Genomic DNA, 25,233 nt, shown 5'->3' on the forward strand with positions numbered 1-25,233 from the left:
GTCTAGCTACTTTTATTTAGTATAATGTTTTTGAGGTTCATCTCTGTTAGAGTATGTGTCATCAATTTGTTCCTTTTTATTGCCAAACAGTATTCCATTGTAAGGGTATACCACATTTTGTTTATTAATTCACCAATTGATACACATTTGCATTTTTCTACTTTTGGGCTATTGTGAATAATACTGCCATGAACATTCAAGTGAAAGTCTCTGTGTGGACATGTTTCCATTTCTCTTAGATAGATACCTAGAAGTGGAATTGCTGTGTCATATAATAATTGTACGTTTAATACTTTAGGTGACTGCCACACTTTTCAAGTGGCCAAACCATTTTAGATTCCCATCAGCAGTGTATGACGGCTTCTATTTATCCATAACTCTGCCAATGCTTACTGTTTTCTTTATGATTACAGCCACCCTAATGAGTGTGAAGTGGTATCTCATTGTGGTTTTAACTTGCATTTCCCTAGTGACTAATGATGTTGAGCATATTTTCATGTGTTTATTAGCCATTCCTATATATTTTTCTGGTGAAATGTGTATTCAAATCTTTTGCTCATTTGTAAGTGGGGTTGTCTCCTTATTAATGGGTTGTAAGAGTACTCTGCATGGGATTTTTTTTTTTTTTAAACATCTTTATTGGAGTATAATTGCTTTACAATGGTGTGTTAGTTTCTGCTTTATAACAAAGTGCATCAGTTATACATACACATATGTTCCCATATCTCTTCCCTCTTGCATCTCCCTCCCTGCCACCCTCCCTATCCCACCCCTCTAGGTGGTCACAAAGCACCGAGCTGATCTCCCTGTGCTATCTGCATGGGATTTTAATAAATATTTCTCACTGGCTATTTTCTAGAGATTTTTAAACCGTGCCATAATTTTCCTCACAGTTCGCACCCGTCTGAGCCCCCTCCGCCCCCAAATGTACCTGTTTGCCAGTAAACAACCTGTCTGAAATGATACATAAGAAAGTGGCAGCACTGGGTGCCTCACAAATCCTTTTGGAACTTTTGAGATTTGAATCATGTGTAATAATTACATCATCTGAATTATGTTCCACATCTAGACCCTAAACCAGAGTTGTCGGCAGGTAGGGCAAAGACAATGTTATAAGATGCTTCATGGTAGAGAAATTATTTAGCAGACATCTTTTCTTTTCTTGTCTACACTGTATGTGACCTAATTTATGAGTATCTGATTCCCAGTTTTCTCTATTTTCAAGCTTCTCTCTCTGATCTATATTAGAAGAATGATAGTAATGGAATAAAGAAACATCAAACAGCAAAATTAGAATTTTCTTTCTTGAATAAGACATAACACCTTCTTTTAGTTTTCATTCACTGAATAAATGTAAACATTTTAGACTATGAATGATATGACCATTATTATAACAAAAAGAAACAAAAATTAGATTAGGTCACAGTGGTAGACAGTCAGCCCCAAATCCAATGATCTAAATAAAATTTCGAACAAATACAAAAAACACAAACAAGCCTCCAACCTGCAATAACCTTATAATTGTGCTGGAAAATGAGAATTGCTATTAACAAATGACAATTTTTTAAGGAATTGTCAGAGGCCAGAAAGTTGGTAAAATTTGGAAATATACAGACAGGGAATATGTTACACTAAGCAAATGATGACACAAAGAAGGCCAGTGCAGTAATACTAATAGCAAACAAAATAAAATTCAAGGTGAAGAGCATTAAATGGAATAAGGAGGGCTATTTCATACACATAAAGGAGTCAATCAAATAGAAAAAATGTGAATACTGATTTAGAAATAGAAAAAAACTCTGCTGATGCAGCCAAATAGCAATAATCAGAATATAAGAAAGATGGGGGGAATAAAAACTAACTATAACCAAATAAGATAGAAAGCAGCAAAAACTCAAAGCATAAAATATCAAAAAAGAAAATACAGGGCTTCTCTGGTGGCACAGTGGTTAAGAATCCGCCTGTCAACACAGGGGACAGGGGTTCGAGTCCTGGTCCGGGAAGATCCCACATGCCGCGGAACTAAGCCAACGTGCCACAAGTACTGAGCCTGCGCTCTAGAGCTTGTGAGCCACAACTACTGAAGCCCGTGCACCTAGACCCTGTGCTCCACAACAAGAGAAGCCACTGCAATGAGAAGCTGATGCACCACAAGGAAGAGTAGCCCCTGCTCGCCGCAACTAGAGAAAGCCCGCGTGCAGCAACAAAGACCCAATGCAGCCAAAAATGAATAAATAAATAAATTTTAAAAAAAACAACACAGTGCTGCTCAATAAAAACAAAAGCTGCCTCTTTAAAAACAATTTAAAAAATAGAGTGTAGTTAAGTTCGATCAAGGAAAAAAAACACAGCTGCACAAGCCTCTTAGATAGCCTCATCCACCAGAGGGCAGACGGCAGAAGCAAGAAGAACTACAATTCTGCAGCCTGTGGAACAAAAACCACATCCACAGAAAGATAGACAAGATGAAAAGGCAGAGGGCTATGTATCAGATGAAGGAACAAGATAAAACACCAGAAAAACAACTAAATGAAGTGGAGATAGTCAATCTTCCAGAAAAAGAATTCAGAATGATGATACTGAAGATGATCCAGGACCTCGGATAAAGAATGGAGGCAAAAATCAAGAAGATGCCAGAAATGCTTAACAAAGACCTAGAAGAATTAAAGAACAAACAAACAGAGATGAACAATACAATAACTGAAATGAAAAATACACTAGAAGGAATCAATAGCAGAATAACTGAGGAAGAAAAACAGATAAGTGACCTGGAAGACAGAATGGTGGAATTCACTGCTGCAGAACAGAATAAAGAAAAAAGAATGAAAAGAAATGAAGACAGCCTAAGAGACCTCTGGGACAACATTAAATGCAACAACATTCGCATTATAGGGGTCCCAGAAGAAGAGAGAGAAAAGGACCTGAAAAAATATTTGAAGAGATTATAGTCGAAAACTTCCCTAACATGGGAAAGGAAATAGCCACCCAAGTTCAGGAAGCGCAGAGAGTCCCATAGAGGATAAACCCAAGGAGAAACACGCCGAGACACATAGTAATCAAATTGGCAAAAATTAAAGACAAAGAAAAATTATTGAAAGCAGCAAGAGAAAAACGACAAATAACATACAAGGGAACTCCCATAAGGTTAACAGCTGATTTCTCAGCAGAAACTCTACAAGCCAGAAGGGAGTGGCATGATATACTTAAAGTGATGAAAGGGAAGAACCTAAAACCAAGATTACTCTATCCAGCAAGGATCTCATTCAGATTCGATGGAGAAATCAAAAGCCTTACAGGCAAGCAAAAGCTAAGAGAATTCAGCACCACCAAACCAGCTCTACAACAAATGCTAAAGGAACTTCTCTAAGTGGGAAACACAAGGGAAGAAAAGGACCTACAAAAACAAGCCCAAAACAATTAAGAAAATGGTCATAGGAACATACATATCAATAATTACCTTAAATGTGAATGAATTAAATGCTCTAACCAAAAGACAGGCTCGCTGAATGGATACAAAAACAAGACCCATATATATGCTGTCTACAAGACACCCACTTCAGACCTAGGACACATACAGATTGAAAGTGAGGGGATGGAAAAAGATACTCCACGCAAATGGAAATCAAAAGAAAGCTGGAGTAGCAATACTCGTATCAGATAAAATAGACTTTAAAATAAAGAATGTTACAAGAGACAAGGAAGGACACTACATAATGATCAAGGGATCAATCCAAGGAGAAGATAAAACAATTATAAATATATACGCACCCAACATAGGAGCACCTCAATACATAAGGCAACTGCTAAAAGCTATAAAAGAGGAAATCGACAGTAACACAATAATAGTGGGGGACTTTTAACACCTCACCTACACCAACGGACAGATCATCCAAACAGAAAATTAATAAGGAAACACGAGCTTTAACTGACACAATAGACCAGACAGATTTAATTGATATTTATAGGACATTCCATCCAAAAACAGCAGATTACACTTTCTTCTCAAGTGCGCACGGAACATTCTCCAGGATAGATCACATCTTGGGTCAAAAATCAAGCCTCAGTAAATTTAAGAAAATTAAAATCATATCAAGCATCTTTTCTGACCAAAACGCTATGAGATTAGAAATCAATTACAGGGAAAAAAACGTTAAAAACACAAACACATGGAGGCTAAACAATACATTACTAAATAACCAAGAGATCACTGAAGAAATCAAAGAGGAAATCAAAAAATACCTAGAGACAAATGACAATAAAAACACGATGATCCAAAACCTATGGGATGCAGCAACAGCAGTTCTAAGAGGGAAGTTTATAGCTATACAAGCCTACCTCAAGAAACAAGAAACATCTCAAATAAACAATCTAACCTTACACCTAAAGGAACTAGAGAAAGAAGAACAAACAAAGCCCAAAGTTAGCAGAAGGAAAGAAATCATAAAGATCAGAGCAGAAATAAATGAAACAGAAACAAAGAAAACAATAGCAAAGATCAATAAAACTAAAAGCTGGTTCTTTGAGAAGATAAACAAAATTGATAAACCATTAGCCAGACTCATCAAGAAAAAGAGGGAGAGGACTCAAATCAATAAAATTAGAAATGAAAAAGGAGAAGTTACAACAGACACCGCAGAAAAAGAAAGCATCCTAAGAGACTACTACAGGCAACTCTATGCCAATAAAATGGACAACCTGGAAGAAATGGACAAATTCTTAGAAAGGTATAACCTTCCAAGAGTGAACCAGGAAGAAGTAGAAAATATGAACAGACCAATCACAAGTAATGAAATTGAAACTGTGACTAAAAATCTTCCAACAAACAAAAGTCCAAGACCAGATGGCTTCACAGGTGAATTCTATCAAACATCTAGAGAAGAGCTAACACCCATCCTTCTCAAACTCTTCCAAAAGATTGCAGAGGAAGGAACACTCCCAAACTCATTCTATGAGGCCACCATCACCCTGATACCCAAACCAGACAAAGATACTACAAAAAAAGAAAATTACAGACCAATATCACTGATGAATATGGATGCAAAAACCCTCAACAAAATACTAGCAAACAGAATCCAACAACACATTAAAAGGATCATACACCATGATCAAGTGGGATTTATCCCAGGGATGCAAGGACTCTTCAATATACGCAAATCAATCAATGTGATACACCATGTTAACAAATTGAAGAATAAAAACCATATGATCATCTCAATAGATGCAGAAAAAGCTTTTGACAAAATTCAACACCCATTTATGATAAAAACTCTCCAGAAAGTGGGCATAGAGGGAACCTACCTCAACATAATAAAGGCCGTATAAGACAAACCCACAGCCAACATCGTTCTCAATGGTGAAAAACTGAAAGCATTTCCTCTAAGAAATGGAACGAGACAAGGATGTCCACTCTCACCACTATTATTCAACATAGTTTTGGAAGTCCTAGCCACGGCAATCAGAGAAGAAAAATAAAAGGAATACAAATTGGAAAAGAAAAATTAAAGCTGTCACTGTTTGCAGATGACATGATACTATACATAGAGAATCTTAAAGATGCTTCCAGAGAACTACTAGAGCTAATCAATGAATTTGGTAAAGCTGCAGGATACAAAATTAATGCACAGAAATCTCTTGAATTCCTATACACTAATGATGAAAAATCTGAAAGAGAAATGAAGGAAACACTCCCATTTACCACTGCAACAAAAAGAATAAAATACCTAGGAATAAACCTACCTAGGGAGACAAAAGACCTGTATGCAGAAAACTATGACACTGATGAAAGAAATTAAAGATGATACCAACAGATGGAGAGATATACCATGTTTTTGGATTAGAAGAATCAATATTGTGAGAATCACTATACTACCCAAAGCAATCTACAGATTCAATGCAATCCCTATCCCTAAATTACCGATGGCATTTTTTACAAAACTAGAACAAAAAAAATCTTAAAATTTTTATGAAGACACAAAAGACCCCGAATAGCCAAAGCAGTCTTGAGGGAAAAAAATGGAGCTGGAGGAATCAGACTCCCTGACTTCAGACTATACTACAAAGCTACAGTAACCAAGACAATATGGTAGTGGCACAAAAATAGAAATACAGATCAATGGAACAAGACAGAAAGCCCAGAGATAAACCCATGCACCTATGGTCAATTAATCTATGACAAAGGAGGCAAGTATATACAATGGAGAAAAGACAGTCTCTTCAATAAGTGGTGCTGGGAAAACTGGACAGCTACATGTAAAAGAATGAAATTAGAACACTTCCTAACACCATACACAAAAATAAACTCAAAATGGATTAGAGACCTAAATGTAAGACCAGACACTCTAAAACTCTTAGAGGAAAACATAGGAAGAACACTCTTTGACATAAATCAGAGCAAGATCTTTTTTGATCCACCTCCCAGAGTAATGGAAATAAAAACAAAAATAAACAAATGGGACCTAATGAAACTTAAAACCTTTTGCACAGCAAAGGAAACCATAAACAAGACGAAAAGACAACCGTCAGAATGGGAGAAAATATTTGCAAACGAATCAATGGACAAAGGATTAATCTCCAAAATATATAAACAGCTCATGCAGCTCAATGTTAAAAAAAACAAACAACCCAATCCAAAAATGGGCAGAAGGCCTAAATAGACATTTCTCCAAAGAAGACATACAGATGGCCAAGAAGTACATGAAAAGCTGCTCAACATCACTAATTATTAGAGAAATTCAAATCAAAACTACAATGAGGTATCACCTCACACCAGTTAGAATGGGCATCATCGGAAAATCTACAAACAACAAATGCTGGAGAGAGTGTGGAGAAAAGGGAACCCTCTTGCACTGTTGGTGGGAATGTAAATTGATACAGCCACTGTGGAGAACAATATGGAGGTTCCTTAAAAAATTAAAAAGAGAATTACCATATGACCCAGCAATCCCACTACTGGGCATATACCCAGAGAAAACCATAATTCAAAAAGACACATGCACCCCAATGTTCACTGCAGCACTATTTACAATAGCCACGTCATGGAAGCAACCTAAATGCCCATCGACAGATGAATGGATAAAGAAGATGTGGTACATATATACAATGGAATATTACTCAGCCATAAAAAGGAACGAAATTGAGTCATTTGTTGAGACGTGGATGGATCTAGAGACTGTCATACAGAGTGAAGTAAGTCAGAAAGAGAAAAACAAATATCGTATATTAACGCATATTGTGGAACCTAGAAAAATGGTACAGATGAACCGGTTTGCAGGGCAGAAGTTGAGACACAGATGTAGAGAACAAATGTATGGACACCAAGGGGGGAAAACTGTGGGGGTGGTGGTGTGATGAATTGGGCGATTGGGATTGACATGTATACACTGATGTGTATAAATTGATGACTAATAAGAACCTGCTGTATAAAAAAAAAACAAACAAAAAACACCAAAACACAGATAAACTACACTGGAAAGCCAAAAGGGGTCATAATAACCAGAATGCCACATACAGCAATGCCAATGACACTGAAAAAGAAGCAGAGATACTGTTTTTTTTGGGTTTTTTTTAAAGTCCTTAAGAGTCAACATTGCAAAAAGGACACTTATTCTTTATATTACAAATATTTGGTTTATATTGACTTAGGACAGCCAGGTTAAACTACTTTGAGCAATATGACTATCACACTGTACTTAAACTGACTATTTAACAAATACATGTTTCTACATATTTCAAATTTAGATGTACTGAATCCAAAGATATTTAAAACGACAAGCATGGATGAAAATAGTCTTAGAAAGGACTCTACACTTTCAAAAACTGTACTTTTAACATTAGAAACAGTTGTCTTCCCTGTGTATAAACGAGCCTGCACTGTTTTGGGCTCGAAACAGAACTGTTCATTATTTGATCAAATTTTCCACGGGTGGAAAATATGTGCTGGCCATGACAGAACATGACAAATTTGTTTTGTATACAAAAGTTTTCTCTCATTATAAAAACTGTACATAGTTAGTATAAAAAAATTACAAAACAACTGGCTAAGCCAGAAAAACAAGGCGGTATTAACAATGGTTATCTGCCTTTTCATATTATTTCTGATACACTATGTTTGTGTATATCTTTTAAAAAATGGGATCAAAGTGTACATACTATTTTGTATATCATAAACATTTAAAAATCTCAATAAATGCTTCATTGTGTTTTTAGGAATTATATTTAGAAAACAGCACTAAGCTGATGTTTCACTCTTTGCAGTCTCTTTTTTCATGATCTGGAATGTGAGTCTGAATCTGGCTGCACATTAGAAACTTTCCACTGATGTGTCTCAAATCTGTCCCCAAATACTGAGCCAATTTTTCCTAGCAACAATTCTGTTGTTTATTGTTCAATGTGGATTTTTATTCAGCTTTTCTTTTGCTCCTGTTGCACAGAGACAGGTCTTTCTGCAGTTGACTAAAGAAGCAAATAACTTCCTGAAAATTTATTTTCTCTGAGGCTCTGACATGCTTCTCCGAAACTTATTCAGCAATAGTTCACTTAAGTCCCATGTAGGTTTTCTTATTATTTACCTATAAACAAGGTGAGAAGTGCCCAAATTCGCTGGCTATAAACAGATAGGTAAGGGGATGCTCTTTTACACCCCCATCCTTCTATATGGTGATCAAAACCAAACTTCAGCTGCAGAGCTGACAAATACGCACAAGTCTCAGTAACATTCAGTTTCTAGCATGTATAAATATACAGTATTTGTGTTCCACTGAGATAGTACCTTCCTCTTACTTCCACTGCTTGGTCTTCTTGTTACTCACTGATAGTATATTAAACATGACTTTTCCTAGGATATACTGCTACCAACGTTTTTGCTTTCTCTAAGCTCCTCTTAAGTTCTTTACTAACCATCATTATCAAGGTATAATTATTAAGCCAATCCAGATTATAGAGGAAGATAAGTATAAATATCTTCTAAATGATAGCCTTGGCTCTTTTAAATGCTTTATTTTTATCATAGTTACACATAGTTGAAATAATCATTAGTTCTAAAGCCTTGTGACAATGAACAGTGGTCTTTCACACTTGCTTGCTCTGTCCCATTTCCTGTTATCTTAAGGCAAACATTTTCATCTCCTTCAGAGGATTTTAATTTTTTTTTTGGAACTCACCTCTCTATCTCTAAATAACCTGCTTGTGTTGCTAGGTTCTGCTTTTCTTAGTTTAATGCCTCATTTATTGATTTCCTATTATGTAAGATGAGGACTGATTTCTCTTTTATCAATATTCCACCCTTAACACACCATACTCATCCTGTTCCTCTATTTGTCCAATTTACATTTTATAGTTAGATAAACTGTTCACTATTTGCATTATTTTGACTATTAAATTATAGTCATGAGTACAGGTGGTATACTATGATTCTTTCCTTTACAACTTCCTGTTGTCCATGGAGTAAGATTATCTTTTTTTTGTTTTGTTTATTTGGTGTTCTGTGTACTTGTGACACCCTCAGTTTCTCTCCTACTGTGTAAATTTCTTTTCCTTTCAATAAATTCAAAAACATTAAGTAGTCTACTGATTTCATCTTCTTAGACTCATCTCTCCCAGAATCTTCTCAACTGTGCCAATAGGGACTCATTACTTTCTCTATCATTAGTCTCAGAATCTCCCTTCATCTTCATTCTGGGGAGTCTTTCATGTCTTTCTCTTGTATTGTATTCTTTATGTCTTGGATCCCAAATCTTCATTTATCTTGCTTTACCTTCTCATTTTAACTATATCCTCTAATAGCTTCCAGAAAACAGTATAGAGAAATACATATTTTTGATACTTTGACTATCTGAAAATGCATTCTACTCTCAAATTTAATAGGCAGTTGACTAGAGATAAATTTACAGGCTCGTGTGGTATAATAAAAAATATATATATCTGGTCTTTGTCCCTTTGTTCTTTGCACAGAGTTTCAAAAACCCTTGGAATTTCCTGAGTTTGCCATGCAGATGAGGTGACCCATGGGGGATCCCTAGATAGCTTCAGGATGGGTGCTGGTCACCTGAAAGGCCAACCACATGACTAGAGGGTTGAACTAGTCAAGACTGACCTCCAGGGATGGGAAGGGTGCTGGAAACTGAGTTCAATCATGTAGCCACTTGTTTAATCAAGCATGCCTACATAATGAAACCCCAATAAAAACTCTGGACACTGAAGCTCAATGCAGCTTCCTGCTTGGTGAACACAAAGATGCCCTGGGAGAGTGATGTGTCCAGATTCCATGAGAGATCATGGAAGCTCTGCATCCTCCACCCTCACCTTCTCTAGGTCCGCTGTTCCTGATCTGCATCCTTTATAATAAAACTGTAATCATAAGTGTAGTACTTTTACTGAGTTCTGAGTCACTGAAGTGAATTATCAAACCTAAGGTTGTTGTAGGATACCCCAAATTTGCAGAAGTATGGGAGGCTTGGCATCTGAAGTGGAAGTAGTCTTGTGAAGGGCTCTGCCCTTAACCTGTAAGGTCTAGGCTCCCTCCAAGTAGTTAGTGTCAGAATTGAACTGTAGTGTAATACAGCCACTTGGGTAGGATTTATAACAAGCTGGGCAGAGTGCAGGTGGTTTGGGACACCTGAAACTTGCCTGGTACCTGAAGTGAGGGCAGTCTTGTGAATGACTTCACCCTTAAATGTAGGGTCTACGCTAAGTCTGGGTAGTGTCAGAACTGATTTGAACTGTAGGACAACTAGGGGTGTCAGAGAACTGGTTTGGGAACATAGCTGAAAATAATCTTTCAGAAGTTTTAAGAAATTGCTACTCTACTTCCCAGCTTCTAGTGTGCTGTTTATATACCTAAAGACATTTGTATTCCTGTTTCTTTGTGTGAAATTTGTTTTCTTCTCCTTCTCTACAAGGTTTTAAGATTTTCTCTTTATTCCCAGTGAGATGAAATTTCATCATGATGTGCCTAGTGTGGGATTTTCATCTGTGGCACTGGATACTGGAGAGACCATTTTACTTGGAAAACTATGCCCTTCAGTTCTCGGGAATTTTAATTTATTTTTATGATTTCCTTCCTCTAGTTTCTCCATTCTCTTTCTGGAACCCCCTTTTTATTCGGATATTGAACCCTCCTAGAATGATTCTCTGACTTTCTTATCTTTTCTATTTTCCATTGCATTATTCTTTTGTTCTACTTTCTGAGAAATTTATCTTTTAACCTTTCTGTTGAGTTTTTCATTTCTACTATTACAATTTTAACTCCCAAGAACTCTTTTTTAAATTCTCTGAATGTTCCTTTTGTATACCATCATTTTCTCACTTTATGGATGCATTATCTTTTATCTTGAGAATATTAATGTTAGTTCTATTTTTCTTAAGTTTTCTTCTTCTTGCATAGTCTTTATTTCCATTAAATCTTTTTTATTAGAAACTTTCTTAAAATGTCTGGTGGTCTTTAGCTGTCTTTAGCCATGTTTAGGAATGGACTGCCTATGAAGCTCTATGCCTAAAGGATGGAGTCTGTCAGCTGTAGCCACCCAGTAGGGTGGTCTAGCTGGGATGTTTTATTGAGGAATCCGCCAGTGTCAGTACCTTTAGGTCTCTCTTCCTGGGTTAGTCACACTTCTTAGAGAAGTTGCTTCTAGAAACTTGCCTGTATTATAAACCTGGATGCCAATGAGGGTTTCAGCATTCAGTAAGGAAATTTTCACTGATTTCAGTTTTTAGTATGATACCTCCCTCCCAACGTCAACTATACTAGGATTACCCTTATCCAAAGACCCTTTGTTTTACCTTTTTCAGAATAAATCTCTCAACTTTTGCTGAGACTGGAAAGTAGCAGTCACTTAGCCATGCAGAGTTGAAGAGAGGTTCTGGAGGCTCCACCGGCTTCTTAAACTTTCAGTCATCCTCTTGCTTTTAACCTCTTTCTTAATCCCCACATCCAGAGGTAGCACATCCAGGTGTAACCAATTCTGGAACCTTGTAGGACTCCACAGTGTAAAATGGGTTGCTACTGCTGACTCAGGGGTCAACTCTCTACCATATGCCAGAAGAGTAATTTGTTTATCTGCTTTCCAGCTCCCCAAATTTTATTGATGTCACCTCCCCTGGTATTTGTGATTTTTCATTTTATCCTTTTACTGTCATTTTAATGGAGTTTGTAGAGTAAGCATAGATATATGTGTATGATCAATTTTTACTATGGATTACATACAAAGAGATAGCTTATTTACAAATCGTTAGTAGCCAAATTAAGTTACTTATCTGATTATATGAAAACAGATAACTGAAGTAAGGTATCTGTATTTATGGCTCTACAAATTTTAACTGCCTTAAAGTTATGAAGAAACCAAAGTAGTAAAGGTTTTTGAAATCTATTTAATTTAATGAAAAAACTTATTAAGTGTCTCAATTCTTTAGAAGAACACCTATTTTGATGATGCCACGTTAATTATACCTATTTCCTCTTCTTAGAATAACTACCTATATATTTATGTCTGCAAACAAAAGAGACAATTTACTAACCTCTGCTTCTGTTGCTTGGGACTGTAAAAGCTGTCGTATACGAAGTATGTCCTTCTCTATTTGTTGAATTCTGGTTATTCTTCGCTAAAATAAAATAAGTAACCAAATTAGATCTATTTTTATTAAAAACATTAGTTTAAATAACCGTACTATGGTTACCATTTAACAGCTTAGGGTTATACCAAATCACTCTTATATAAGAATTAGATATGTATATATATTCATACACTGATGACATATTAGGATCAGTTCAATTTTTTAATAAATCTAACTTTATACAACAGATCTCTAGATCTACTTAGGAAAACTGTAAAAATATAAGTCATATATCAAATTGTATGATGCATATAGTGTGAAATTGGTATTTAAAAGCTAGTCTCAAAAACTACTCCAACAAAGAGAAAATTACATCTGAATTTAATCTTCTATATTAATCCAGATGTCAGTACAGTGTAATGGATTTATACAAAGCATGGTATACCTGTAAAGGGAAAGAGCAGCTGATTTGTTTTAATAAACATCAGGCTTTAAACAGTAAGAATAATCTTCCCCAAAGTTATTCTCATTACAAGTCAGTGGTACTTTTCAGATTTAGCTTTCCCAAATACCTACTGCAGCTAAACATTATTTTTATTCCCAACACTAAGATCACAGTGATGGTAAGAGCTACTGCTCTGCCCATATCCTGAGACCTTCAAGTGAACACAAAGCAGTAACTACAGATCAAACAATGTGGAACTGAAAAAATGTGGGAAAAGTGTTTTCAAGTATATGTTTTAAAAACAAGTACTGCCAGTGTTGTAACATCTTCTGTAATAATTCTATAGTTAACATCCTAATATTGGTATAAAAAAATTGTATTATTAAGAGTAATTGTTTCAATGGGGAAAAAAGTGTTAGAAGCTAGATGGAGTCATTTCCAAACTTTTATGATTATGCACCCATCAATAAAAGATTTCTGAGCATGTATACCTCAATAGATAAATAATAAAAGTACTGTAACAAATAGCTTTAAGTATATATAGTTATAAAACTTACATACAAAACTTACCCTTTGAGCATATCTAATTTTGCTTAAATACAATGTCCTTACGATTTTATTGCCATAGTAAAAATGATTATTGTTGCTATTTTCCAATGTTATGATAAACAAACACAGAAAAGCTCCAAAAAGTTGCGCTCACCAAAAAAGAATCCTTCCTTCCTCCCTCCCTCCCTTCTTTCCTTCCTTTGTAACACTACAACTGTGCTGATCCTATATCATAATTCTGAAAATAGTGAACCTAAGGTAAATAATATTCTTTAATTAAGAAATTTTACCACATCCAATTTTCATCATGAAAACATGCTGAAGAAGAAATACCTGTGCTTTTGGTAGCTTTCTAAAGAGACTGCAAAGATGAGTGATCACCTCTACATCAGATGGTAAATACTTCCTGGCATTACATAAGCACTGAAACTACACACAGTTAGTGGCTTTGTAATATTTTATTGTTCTCCTCTCTATATATAACTAGCTCCCCTTCACCAATAAAGTCCTAAGTCAAAATTTTTAATATTCAGAGGATGAAAAAAGGAAATCATATCTAATACTCCTCTCCACAGAAGTACATTTCTGTATTGCTATTAGGTCACTAAATTCTGAAGTCAAGTCTGTGCCTTGATGATTTCTGACACAACAACCTTTGTGCTTCTGTTACTCAACATGAAAATGGAAGAAGCCAGTAGTATTTCTTTCCATTCTCTATATGACAATCTTGAATATTTACGAAATTATGTTTAACAAAAAATGCTTACTTGTTCAGGCATATAGAGATGGTATGACTTTTGCAAAACTGATTTAAAAAAATCATATAGTAATACAGTTCAATATGAATTCAGGACAACTCTCAACAAATTAGGAATAGAAGGTAAATTCCTTAACTTGATAAATAGTATCAAAAACCTTGAGTAAACAACATACTTAATGGTGAAATTTCAGAAGGATTCCTTTTAGAGCCAAGAGAAGATGAAGAAGACCAATTATCACTGCTTTTTATTCAAAGATGTATTAGAGTTCTTATTTAATACAAAGAGAAAAAAAGGACTGGAAAAGACAAAATTGTCATTACTTGCAAACTAAATAACAGTTTAAATGGAAAATCCAAGAAAATCTTAAACTACTGAGACAATCTACTAAAAGAGTTCAGGAAGACTGCTGGACACATAACAAATCAAACTTAGTAATGTAATTAAAGAAAATCCCATTCACAACGCAACAAAAACTGTAAGATATCTAGGAATAAATGTAAAAAAAAAAGACGTGTAAGAGTTTTATGAAGAATATTACAAAACTTTTTCGAAGGACATAAAATAAGACCTAAATGAACAGAGAGATAAAAAATTAATAACAATACCTAATATTTCCTGAGTCTTTTCTGTTTGCTGGATTCCAAGTGTTTTACATATATTAACTCATTTAATCCTCACATTTTACAGGGAATCATTATTTGTATTTTACCAACGGGAAAACTGAGACAGAGAGTTTACCCAAGATCACAGTGCTGATAAGTGACAGGTAGGGAATTAGAACCCAGGAGGACTGGCTCCAGAGTCACCCTTTCAACCAAGAACCAATCCTTATATTATAAAGATATAAATTCTCCTCAAATTAATTATAAATTCAATGTAATTCTAATCAAAAGCCCATAAGGCTTTTCCTTGAATTAGATGAGTAACAAAACAGAATATAAACACATTTTTACAAACAAAAATAAGAAGGACTCACCCTACTAGGTACCAAGATTAATAAAGCTATAGCAAATAAAACAAATGTGGTTATCAGCGCAGGGACAGAGAAGCTAAAACAGACTAATGGAATAGAGTCTACAAATATCCAGCAAATACAAACTTCTCAGATGCCAGAGACAGCGTTACCAATCCATGGGGAAACAGTGGCACATCCAGTAAGTGATAATGGGAAATTTAGTTAAACAACATAAATATGCACCGATCTGTGTGTATCTGTGTTATGTATATGTATGTGTGTGTATACATAATTAATTATATATTATATAATCATTAATAATATATGTTTATTCAATAATAGAAATTATATTACATATAATATATATTAAATAATTATATATACATTGATATAAAAATCATGTGTGTGTATATATATATAATTAGATTCCTACCTCCAAAACATACAATAGCAAGTTTGAGATGAATTAAAGACCTAATTGTAAAAGTAAAACATTAAAACTATTAGAAAAAAATACAAGGGTATCTTTAAGGATAGGAAAAGATGTATAAATAGATCAAAGAAAGCACAAATATGGCAATACAATTAATTTAGCTTTATAACAAAAACTAATTTTTGTTATCATGAAGCTAAAGTAGGTAACATATTTGGCAGGGAGGGGTTGTGATATACATTATGTGTAACAGATTGGTATCTAGAGGATATTAAAATATCTCTCAAATACATAAGAATAAGACATTTAACATAATAGAAAATGGGCAAAGGATATGGAAAAATGACAAAAAGAAAATCTAACAAATACATGAAAAGATAATCAGCTTCAGTAGTACTCATGGAAGTACAAACTAAATGACAAGATAATGTTTCAAATGCCCATTGTTTGTTAATTATAAAATGTGACTCACAATTGCTGAAAAAATCAGGTAAAAGAAACGGGAATTCTCACATACGACTAGGAGAAATGTAAACTGATAAAATCATTTTGAGTGCAATTTGGCACACACTATTCAAAACACTCATACCTTATGACCGGCAATTAACGCTTTTAGGTATATACCCTAGAGCAGAGGTCAGCAAATTAGGGCTTGCTAGCCATCTGTATTTATGAATTAAGTTTTACTGAAACACAGCCATGCCCATCTGCTTATATATTGTCATCTATGGTTGCCTTCTTGCTACAAAGGCAGATGGCCACAAAGTCTAAAATATTTACCATACAGCCCTTTAAGAAAAAGACTGCTGACTCTTGACCTAGAGAAACTGTTGCGCGTGTTTACAGGATATGAATAAGTATGTTTATCAGAGTTGTTTTTTTTTTATTTTTTAAATTTATTTATTTATTTTATTTATGGCTGTGTTGGGTCTTCGTTTCTGTGCGAGGGCTTTCTCTAGTTGCGGCAAGTGGGGGCCACTCTTCATCGCGGTGCGCGGGCCTCTCATTACTGTGGCCTCTCTTGTTGCGGAGCACAGGCTCCAGACGCGCAGGCTCAGTAATTGTGGCTCACGGGCCTAGTTGCTCCGCGGCATGTGGGATCTTCCCAGACCAGGGCTCAAACCCGTGTCCCCGGCATTAGCAGGCAGATTCTCAACCACTGCGCCACCAGGGAAGCCCCCCAGAGTTGTTTTAACAGTGAAAAATTTACACATAGAGGAGAGCAGAGACCACCATACTAGGTGCAAATATGTGTTGAACAAATAATGGAGAGAATAAATAAATAAGCAAACTGTTAACAGAGATAGATAGAGACTAACTCACACACGCATGGGCAAGAGTGGATTTTGTTTCAACTTTCCCTAAATTGTTCGCCAGTCATTTGTATGTTTTACTGGTCATCTGCATTTTCTTTTCAATAAATTGAATGATTACATCCTCTGCCCATATAAAAAAAGAGTTGTCTTTTTCTTATTGTTTGTAGGAATTCTTATAGTACAGGGATATTAACCTTTTCCCCTTATGTGTACAAATATTTTCCCTTAGTTTATTTTCTGCAGAATGAATGTTTTAAATTTTTATGAAATAAATCCTGTTTCCCACCCCGCCTTTATTGCTTTTGAGTTTCCATTCTTAATTAAGATCTCTCTTGTCCTATATTTTCTTCTATTAATTTTATGTTTATTTTTTACATTTAGATATTTAATCCACCTATAATTGTTCATGTACAAGATGTGAGTTAGGGATCTAATTCAATTTCTCTTCTACCAAACAGGTTCCTAGTTATACCTATGCGTTTATTGAGTTATTTACCATTTCCGCCCAAATTTATAACTTTTATCATTAAAAGATTCCATATTTTCTTATATCTTTTTCTAGTTTCTGTTCTGTTCTATTTGCCTACGTCTATACCTGTGCTATCATACTGTGATTACTACAACACATTTACAGTAAGTTTTAACAAATGGTAAGGTAAATCCTCACTCATAATTTTCTTAAATATTTTTGGAAATTTTTACTTTGCAAACTTTAGAATCATTTTTCCCGGCTCCAAAAAAAATTTAAGGTTATGACTGGAATTGTATTATATATCAACATTTTAAAGGATATTAAAGTCTTCTCACTTAGGCTTCTTTATTTATTTATTGTTTTCAGCAACAGAGACATCAATGGTTTAATGGATGGGGGATCTTACACACCTGAAGCAAGGTCCCGGAGTGACACCCCGCCATGTGCGGCGGACAGCGGGCAGGACATGGCAGCGGGTTTCCCTCCCGGTGGCAGGGGAGATTTGCTAGTTACAGGGAGAATTACCTCAGGCTGGCTCATTAGTTACCAGGGAAGCCAGCAGAAACTAGCAGAGAGGGACATCCCTCACCGCCCCTTTGATGAGAACAATTACTAGCTGGGGCCTGGGGCAAGCGTGCAGGAAGGTCAGTCATGTGAGTGGGGTGTAGGTGAAGCAGGCACTGGTCGAGCTGGGGACGTACAGAGAGCAGACAACAGCCATCTTGGGTGGCCTGACCACACGCTCCACCCCTCCATACCCTGCACGACCCTTACCATTGGGGTCCGCCCCTCTTCCGCGATTCCCTGGGGTCAGGTATGTAGGGGGCACTGCAACCAGATACCCCAAATACAATACAGACAGCAGCACAGGCTCCTCTATTTCTAAGGCCACATTTTGCGTCCTTTAGCAATTTTATATTTTTCTTCATGTGGGTATGGTCTAGGTATTTTAAAGTGTCCTGTTATTGTAAACAGGTCCTCCTACTCCATCTTCCATTTCCAAGTGGTAGCTATTGCTACTAGAGAAAACCTACTAATTTTAGTAATGTACCTTAACTCCAGCTACCTTATTCAATTCTCTCATTAGCTGAAATATTTTTTGACTCTTCTCTACGGCTTTTCTAGGCAAACAACCATATAATTTACAAATGACAATTATTTGGTCTCCTCCCTTCTAGTTGGAAAATAGTGTAGTATTTAAACAACTTATTTTCTTTCTAACTGAATTAGTGGAGCCTCCAAACACAGTTAAATAATAGTGATGACAGCAATCACCCAACCATATTAATGAGTGCAATGGTAATAATCTTATTATTTCTCTATTAAAGTTAATATAAAGTTGGCTTCTGGTTTCTGATACATAATTATTCCTTAAAAAACTTTTACTCTACTCTTATTTTATTTGGAATTTTTATCCATCCTTTCTCCTTGCAAATGAGATCCCACATTTTTTTCTCATGGCTTCAGGTCTTCCTGGGATCCACTTCCCCATGTCCATTAGCTGGCCATTCTAGTCTTACATGTTGAGTCACTCAAGCAGAGAGTTAGGAGGGAAAGATGTACTGTGGACAATTACTAACAAATAGCTAACAGAAGCTAGCTATCAGGTACCAGAAGATCAGCATCTAATTCTTCTTCCCTCATAATTCCAAGGCATAGCAGAACAGTATCAGGGAAATGAAATATGAAGGGAGAATTATGTGAACACTGGTTATGTTGCCCAGCAGCCATGGTAAATTATTCTTTTTTTTTTAACATCTTTATTGGAGTATAATTGCTTTACAATGGTGTGTTAGTTTCTGCTTTATAACAAAGTGAATCAGATATACATATACACATATCCCCATATCTCCTCCCTCTTGCGACTCCCTCCCACCCTCCCTATCCTACCCCTCTAGGTGGTCACAAGCGCCGAGCTGATCTCCCTGTGCTATGCGGCTGCTTCCCACGAGCTATCTATTTTACATTCAGTAGTGTATATATGTCCATGCCACTCTCTCACTTTGTCCCAGATTACCCTTCCCCCTCCCCATATCCTCAAGTCCATTCTCTAGTAGGTCTGTGTCTTTATTCCCGTCTTGCCCCTAGGTTCTTCATAACTTTTTAAAAATTAATTCCATATATGTGTACAGTATTTGTTTTTCTCTTTCTGACTTACTTCACTCTGTATGACAGACTCTAGGTCCATCCACCTCACTACAAATAACTCAATTTCGTTTCTTTTTATAGCTGAGTAATATTCCATTGTATATACGTGCCACATCTTCTTTATCCATTCATCTGTCGATGGACACTTAGAACGCTTCCATGTCCTGGCTACTGCAAATAGAGCTGCAATGAACATTGTGGTACATGACTCTTTTTGAATTATGGTTTTCTCAGGGTATATGCTCAGCAGTGGGATTGCTGGGTCATATGGTAGTTCTATTTTTAGTTTTATAAGGAACCTCCATACTCTTCTCCATAGTGGCTGTATCAATTTACATTCCCACCAACAGTGCAAGAGAGTTCCCTTTTCCCCACACCCTCTCCAGCATTTACTGTTTGTAGATTTTTTGATGATGGCCATTCTGACCGGTGTGAGATGATATCGCACTGTAGTTTTGATTTGCATTTGTCTAATGATGTTGAGCATTCTTTCATGTGTTTGTTGGCAATCTGTATATCTTCTTTGGAAAAATGTCTATTTAGGTCTTCTGCCCATTTTTGGATTGGGTTGTTTGTTTTTTGGATATTGAGCTGCATGAGCTGCTTGTAAATTTTGGAGATTAATCCTTTGTCAGTTGCTTCATTTGCATATATTTTCTCCCACTCTGAGGGTTTTTTCGTCTTGTTTATGGTTTCCTTTGCTGTGCAAAAGCTTTGAAGTTTCATTAGGTCCCATTTGTTTATTTTTGTTTTTATTTCCATTTCTCTAGGAGGTGGGTGGGTCAAAAAGGATCTTGCTGTGATTTATGTCATACAGTGTTCTGCCTATGTTTTCCTCTAAGAGTTTGATAGTGTGTCTGGCCTTACATTTAGGTCTTTAATCCATTTTGAGTTTGTTTTTGTGTATGGTGTTAGGGAGTGTTCTAATTTCATTCTTTTACATGTAGCTGTCCAGTTTTCCTAGCACCACTTATTGAAGAGGCTGTCTTTTCTCCCCTGTATATTCTTGCCTCCTTTATCAAAGATAAGGTGACCATATGTGCGTGGGTTTATCTCTGGGCTTTCTATCCTGTTCCATTGATCTATATTTCTGTTTTTGTGCCAGTACCATACTGTCTTAATTACTGTAGCTTTGTAGTATAGTCTGAAGTCTGGGAGCCTGATTCCTCCAGTTCTGTTTTTCTTTCTGAAGATTGCTTTGGCTATTTGGGGTCTTTTGTGTTTCCATACACATTGTGAAATTTTTTGTTCTAGTTCTGTGAAAAATGCCAGTGGTAGTTTGATAGGGATTGCACTGAATCTGTAGATTGCTTTGGGTAGTATAGTCATTTTCACAATGTTGATTCTTCCAATCCAAGAACATGGTATATCTCTCCATCTATTTGTATCATCTTTAATTTCTTTCATCAGTGTCTTATAATTTCTGCATACAGGTCTTTTGTCTCCTTAGGTAGGTTTATTCCTAGATATTTTATTCTTTTTGTTGCAATGGTAAATGGGAGTGTTTTCTTAATTTCACTTTCAGATTTTTCATCATTAGTGTTTAGGAATGCAAGAGATTTCTGTGCATTAATTTTGTATCCTGCTACTTTACCAAATTCATTGGTTAGCTCTAGTAGTTTTCTGGTAGCATCTTTAGGATTCTCTATGTATAGTATCATGTCATCTGCAAACAGTGACAGCTTTACTTCTTCTTTTCCGATTTGGATTCCTTTTATTTCTTTTTCTTCTCTGATTGCTGTGGCTAAAACTTCCAAAACTATGTTGAATAACAGCGGTGAGAGTGGGCAACCTTGTCTTGTTCCTGATCTTAGTGGAAATGGTTTCCGTTTTTCACCATTGAGGACAATGTTGGCTGTGGGTTTGTCATATATGGCCTTTATTATGTTGAGGTAAGTTCCCTCTATGCCTACTTTCTGGAGGGTTTTTTATCATAAATGGGTGTTGAATTTTGTCGAAAGCTTTCTCTGCATCTATTGAGATGATCATATGGTTTTTCTCCTTCAATTTGTTAATATGGTGTATCACATTGATTGATTTGCATATATTGAAGAATCCTTGCATTCCTGGGATAAACCCCACTTGATCATGGTGTATGATCCTTTTAATGTGCTGTTGGATTCTGTTTGCTAGTATTTTGTTGAGGATTTTTGCATCTATGTTCATCAGTGATATTGGTCTGTAGTTTTCTTTTTTTTGTGACATCTTTGTCTGGTTTTGGTATCAGGGTCATGGTAAATTATTCTTATTTTGAACTAGTGTCAAAGTAAAGACAGACTTTAACATATCTCTAATAATAAAATTTAATCAATGGTAACAGAGCTGTAATTCATTAGATTCTTAATAGATCTCTAGCTAGTGCTGTTTCATAGTTTAATAATAAATAAGTTACCTGTGCTCGTTTTTCCATATCCTGGCAAGTACCCAGTTGTTCTTCCATTGCAACTCTGATTTGCCTTGCTTCATATTCCAATTGCCTTCTGGTCATATCTGTTTGTAAGGAAAACTAAAACCACAAATAAAATGGAAATGTTAATATCTTGTGTGTTTATCAGTAAAAATAAAAAAGCATATAAGTACCAATAAAGAAAATGAATAAGCAAATATGTAAGTTACTGTGCATGAGAAAATTATTTTTTACTCCAAGGAGTCCTAAAACTTGATTATAAGTGCTAGGCTCAGACTGGGTCTCTGATGTGAAATGCAGAGTTGAAACACTTTTATTGCCCCATAGTCACAAACAGCTTTAATTAAACTGTACTCTTTCATTTAAAATATATAATTGGGGACTTTCCTGGTGGCACAGTGGTTAAGAATCTGCCTGCCAATGCAGGGGACACGGGTTTGAGCCCTGGTCCAGGAAGATCCCACATGCTGCGGAGCAACTAAGCCTGTGTGCCACAACTACTGAGCCTGCATGCCACAACTACTGAAGCCTGCGCGCCTAGAGCCCGTGCTCTGCAACAAGAGAAGCCACCACAATGAGAAGGCTGCGCACCAAAGAGTAGCCCCTGCTTGCCAGAACTAGAGAAAGCCTGTGCACAGCAACGAAGACCCAATGCAGCAATCAATCAATCAATCAATTTTATAAATAAATAAATAAATAAATTTTATAAATAAATAAAATAAAATATATAATTGGTCCAGTTAGGGTAAGCCTATCTTCAGTCACCTTATAATCCTTCTGCTCTGAAAAGGTACTACTTGGAATTATTAAAAACCAGAATAGTAATGTGGACAACATAGAATAATCAAGAATCAGGTCCATCATCCTTAAGTTTATACCTGAATTTTAGGTACGGACTGTTGTATACATGTAGACTAAACAGAGAGAACTTTCCCATTTGTAAAAAGAAGAAATTGGAATAAGAAAAAGCTTTTATATAATATAATCATTAATTGTGAGACAACGCAAACTTTTTGGTAAAAATCCAAATGTGAACCCAAGTTGAAACAAACCAAATAAAGTACTTCTTCACAGAGTGGGTGTTAATTCATTCAAAATTTTATTTGCCCTTTAACTAAAATTCCAGGTACTGTGGTAACTGCTAGGCATAAAAAAGGATGAAAAGGACAAGGTAAATAAACTTGCAAAGACATGCTCCAAGAGGTAATAAAGGCTAAAAATATGATTAGACAAAATGATAGGTAACAGAGTTATAATGGGCCATGACGGGAGCAAGGAAGTGCTGTAGATTTTTCATGCTCTATATGCCCAATAAAAAGCTGCATGTGTGGAATTCCCTGGTGGTCCAGAGGTTAGGACTCTGCGCTTTCATTGCTGAGGGCCTGGGTTTGATCCCTGGTCAGGGAACTAAGATCCCACAAAAAAAAAGAAAAAAAGCTGCATGTGCACATGTCTGACTCAGAATAGCATTCTGTAGGCCTAAGGATCCCAAATTGTGTTGTCAGATAAGTTAGAGGAGCTCTCACCCATTTCCCTTGCAATATACAGATGACATAAGCAGAATGTATTCCTATAGGCATACCCACATTACGGGTTGCAACACAGATGAAATAGTCTGCATGTTACTTCTAATTCCCAGTGAGCCAGTTGTAACTACACTTATTTGTCCTCCACTTCCCCAACCCCCCTGCACAAAAAGTTGAACGTGACACAGTATGTTATAATAATGCAGTTTAGATCTGATGTTTTAAGCAATACCTAGTATCTTTTTTTTTTTAAATAAATTTATTTATTTATTTTTAGCTGTGTTGGGTCTTCGTTTCTGTGCGAGGGCTTTCTCTAGTTGCGGCGAGCGGGGGCCACTTCTTTGCGGTGCGCAGGCCTCTCACTATCGCGGCCTCTCTTGTTGCGGAGCACAGGCTCCAGACGCGCAGGCTCAGTAGTTGTGGCTCACGGGCCCAGTTGCTCCGCAGCATGTGGGATCTTCCCAGACCAGGGCTCGAACCCGTGTCCCCTGCATTGGCAGGCAGATTCTCAACCACTGTGCCACCAGGGAAGCCCAATATTTAGTATCTTAATAAGTATTTCCATATGAGAGTGTTCTTAACTTGGCTTCCCAATATAAAAGCAAAGTTTTGTGAAATTAAAAAATATTTATGAAATGGAAGCAATTTACATTCGCTAATGTTGCCAAATGGTCCATAACATCTTACATATCCTCTTAAATAAGCGTGATTGGCTATTTAGTAAATTAATATGGGAATGAATGATTTGACAATTAATCTTTGTTTTAGATATTAACCAATTGATCTTGAATTGTCACATACACGACTGCATGCAGACAGTTGGACTCTAAATTTTGTATAGTCTAATTACCAAAGTGAATGTTACGCAAAACAATGCTTTACTATTTTTAAGAGTAAAAATCCCACCAAACCCTCCTGAGTTCCTAATCCTCATGTGCCAAGAACTCTCCATGAACTGTTCTTTCACTAGTGGTGTCTCCTTAACTCCCGAAAAGACTTTAAGACATCGTCAGGAAGGGAGATTCGTTCCCTCTCAAAATCCTGGATGACTGTTCTAGGAGGCTGAGCACTTAAGCTTCTAGTTCTAGCTCCCATCAGGCAATGCCCAGTCCAGTCAGGAAACTGACTATGTGTTTTGAAAAAGGTTTTCCTTCTTTGCACTTTTGCCTTTTGTTTATTATGCTCTCTCAAAAGTGCTATTAGAAAATGAAAGGGAGTTCCCTGGCGGTCCAGTGGTTAGGGCTCCGCGCTTCCACTGCAGGGGGCCCGGGTTCAATCCCTGGTTGGGGAACTAAGATCCCACGAGCCGTGTGGCAGGACCAAAAAAAAAAGAAAAGAAAATGAAAAATTTAAGCTAAGAGTGGAAGATATATATTAATTAGCCTATTTTTTCTCTTTTAAAAAATTATTTTAAAATTTATGGATAACAGTTAAAGTCTTGTTTAAAATTACTAATGTATTTCAGAAATGTTCTTACATGTGCCACCCCATGAATAAAACAGTTGACATGGAGAGGCTGGGTGGGGAGGAAGAGGCTGACAGAATTAAATTATTTTTCACATAGTTATATTTGCAAAACAAATTTAGTATACCTGCAAAAAGCCCTAAGATCCATACCACCAGATACTGTCATTTGACTAGGACACAAGTTATCTCAAAGATACTTTTATTGCAA

General features: G+C 36.2%; 1 protein-coding gene across 1 annotated transcript in view; it reads right to left on the reverse strand.

The window, feature by feature from the left end:
• The window catches only part of APC (APC regulator of WNT signaling pathway), a 133,113-nt gene that overhangs the window by 40,133 nt on the left and 67,747 nt on the right, over positions 1 to 25,233 (reverse strand). The window contains 2 exon segments of the mRNA XM_061189516.1: positions 12,511 to 12,594; positions 22,018 to 22,131. Of these exon segments, the coding sequence (XP_061045499.1) occupies positions 12,511 to 12,594; positions 22,018 to 22,131 (198 nt within the window).

This window comes from Eubalaena glacialis, chromosome 4 (genome assembly GCF_028564815.1).
Source record: "Eubalaena glacialis isolate mEubGla1 chromosome 4, mEubGla1.1.hap2.+ XY, whole genome shotgun sequence".
Lineage (NCBI taxonomy): Eukaryota > Metazoa > Chordata > Mammalia > Artiodactyla > Balaenidae > Eubalaena > Eubalaena glacialis.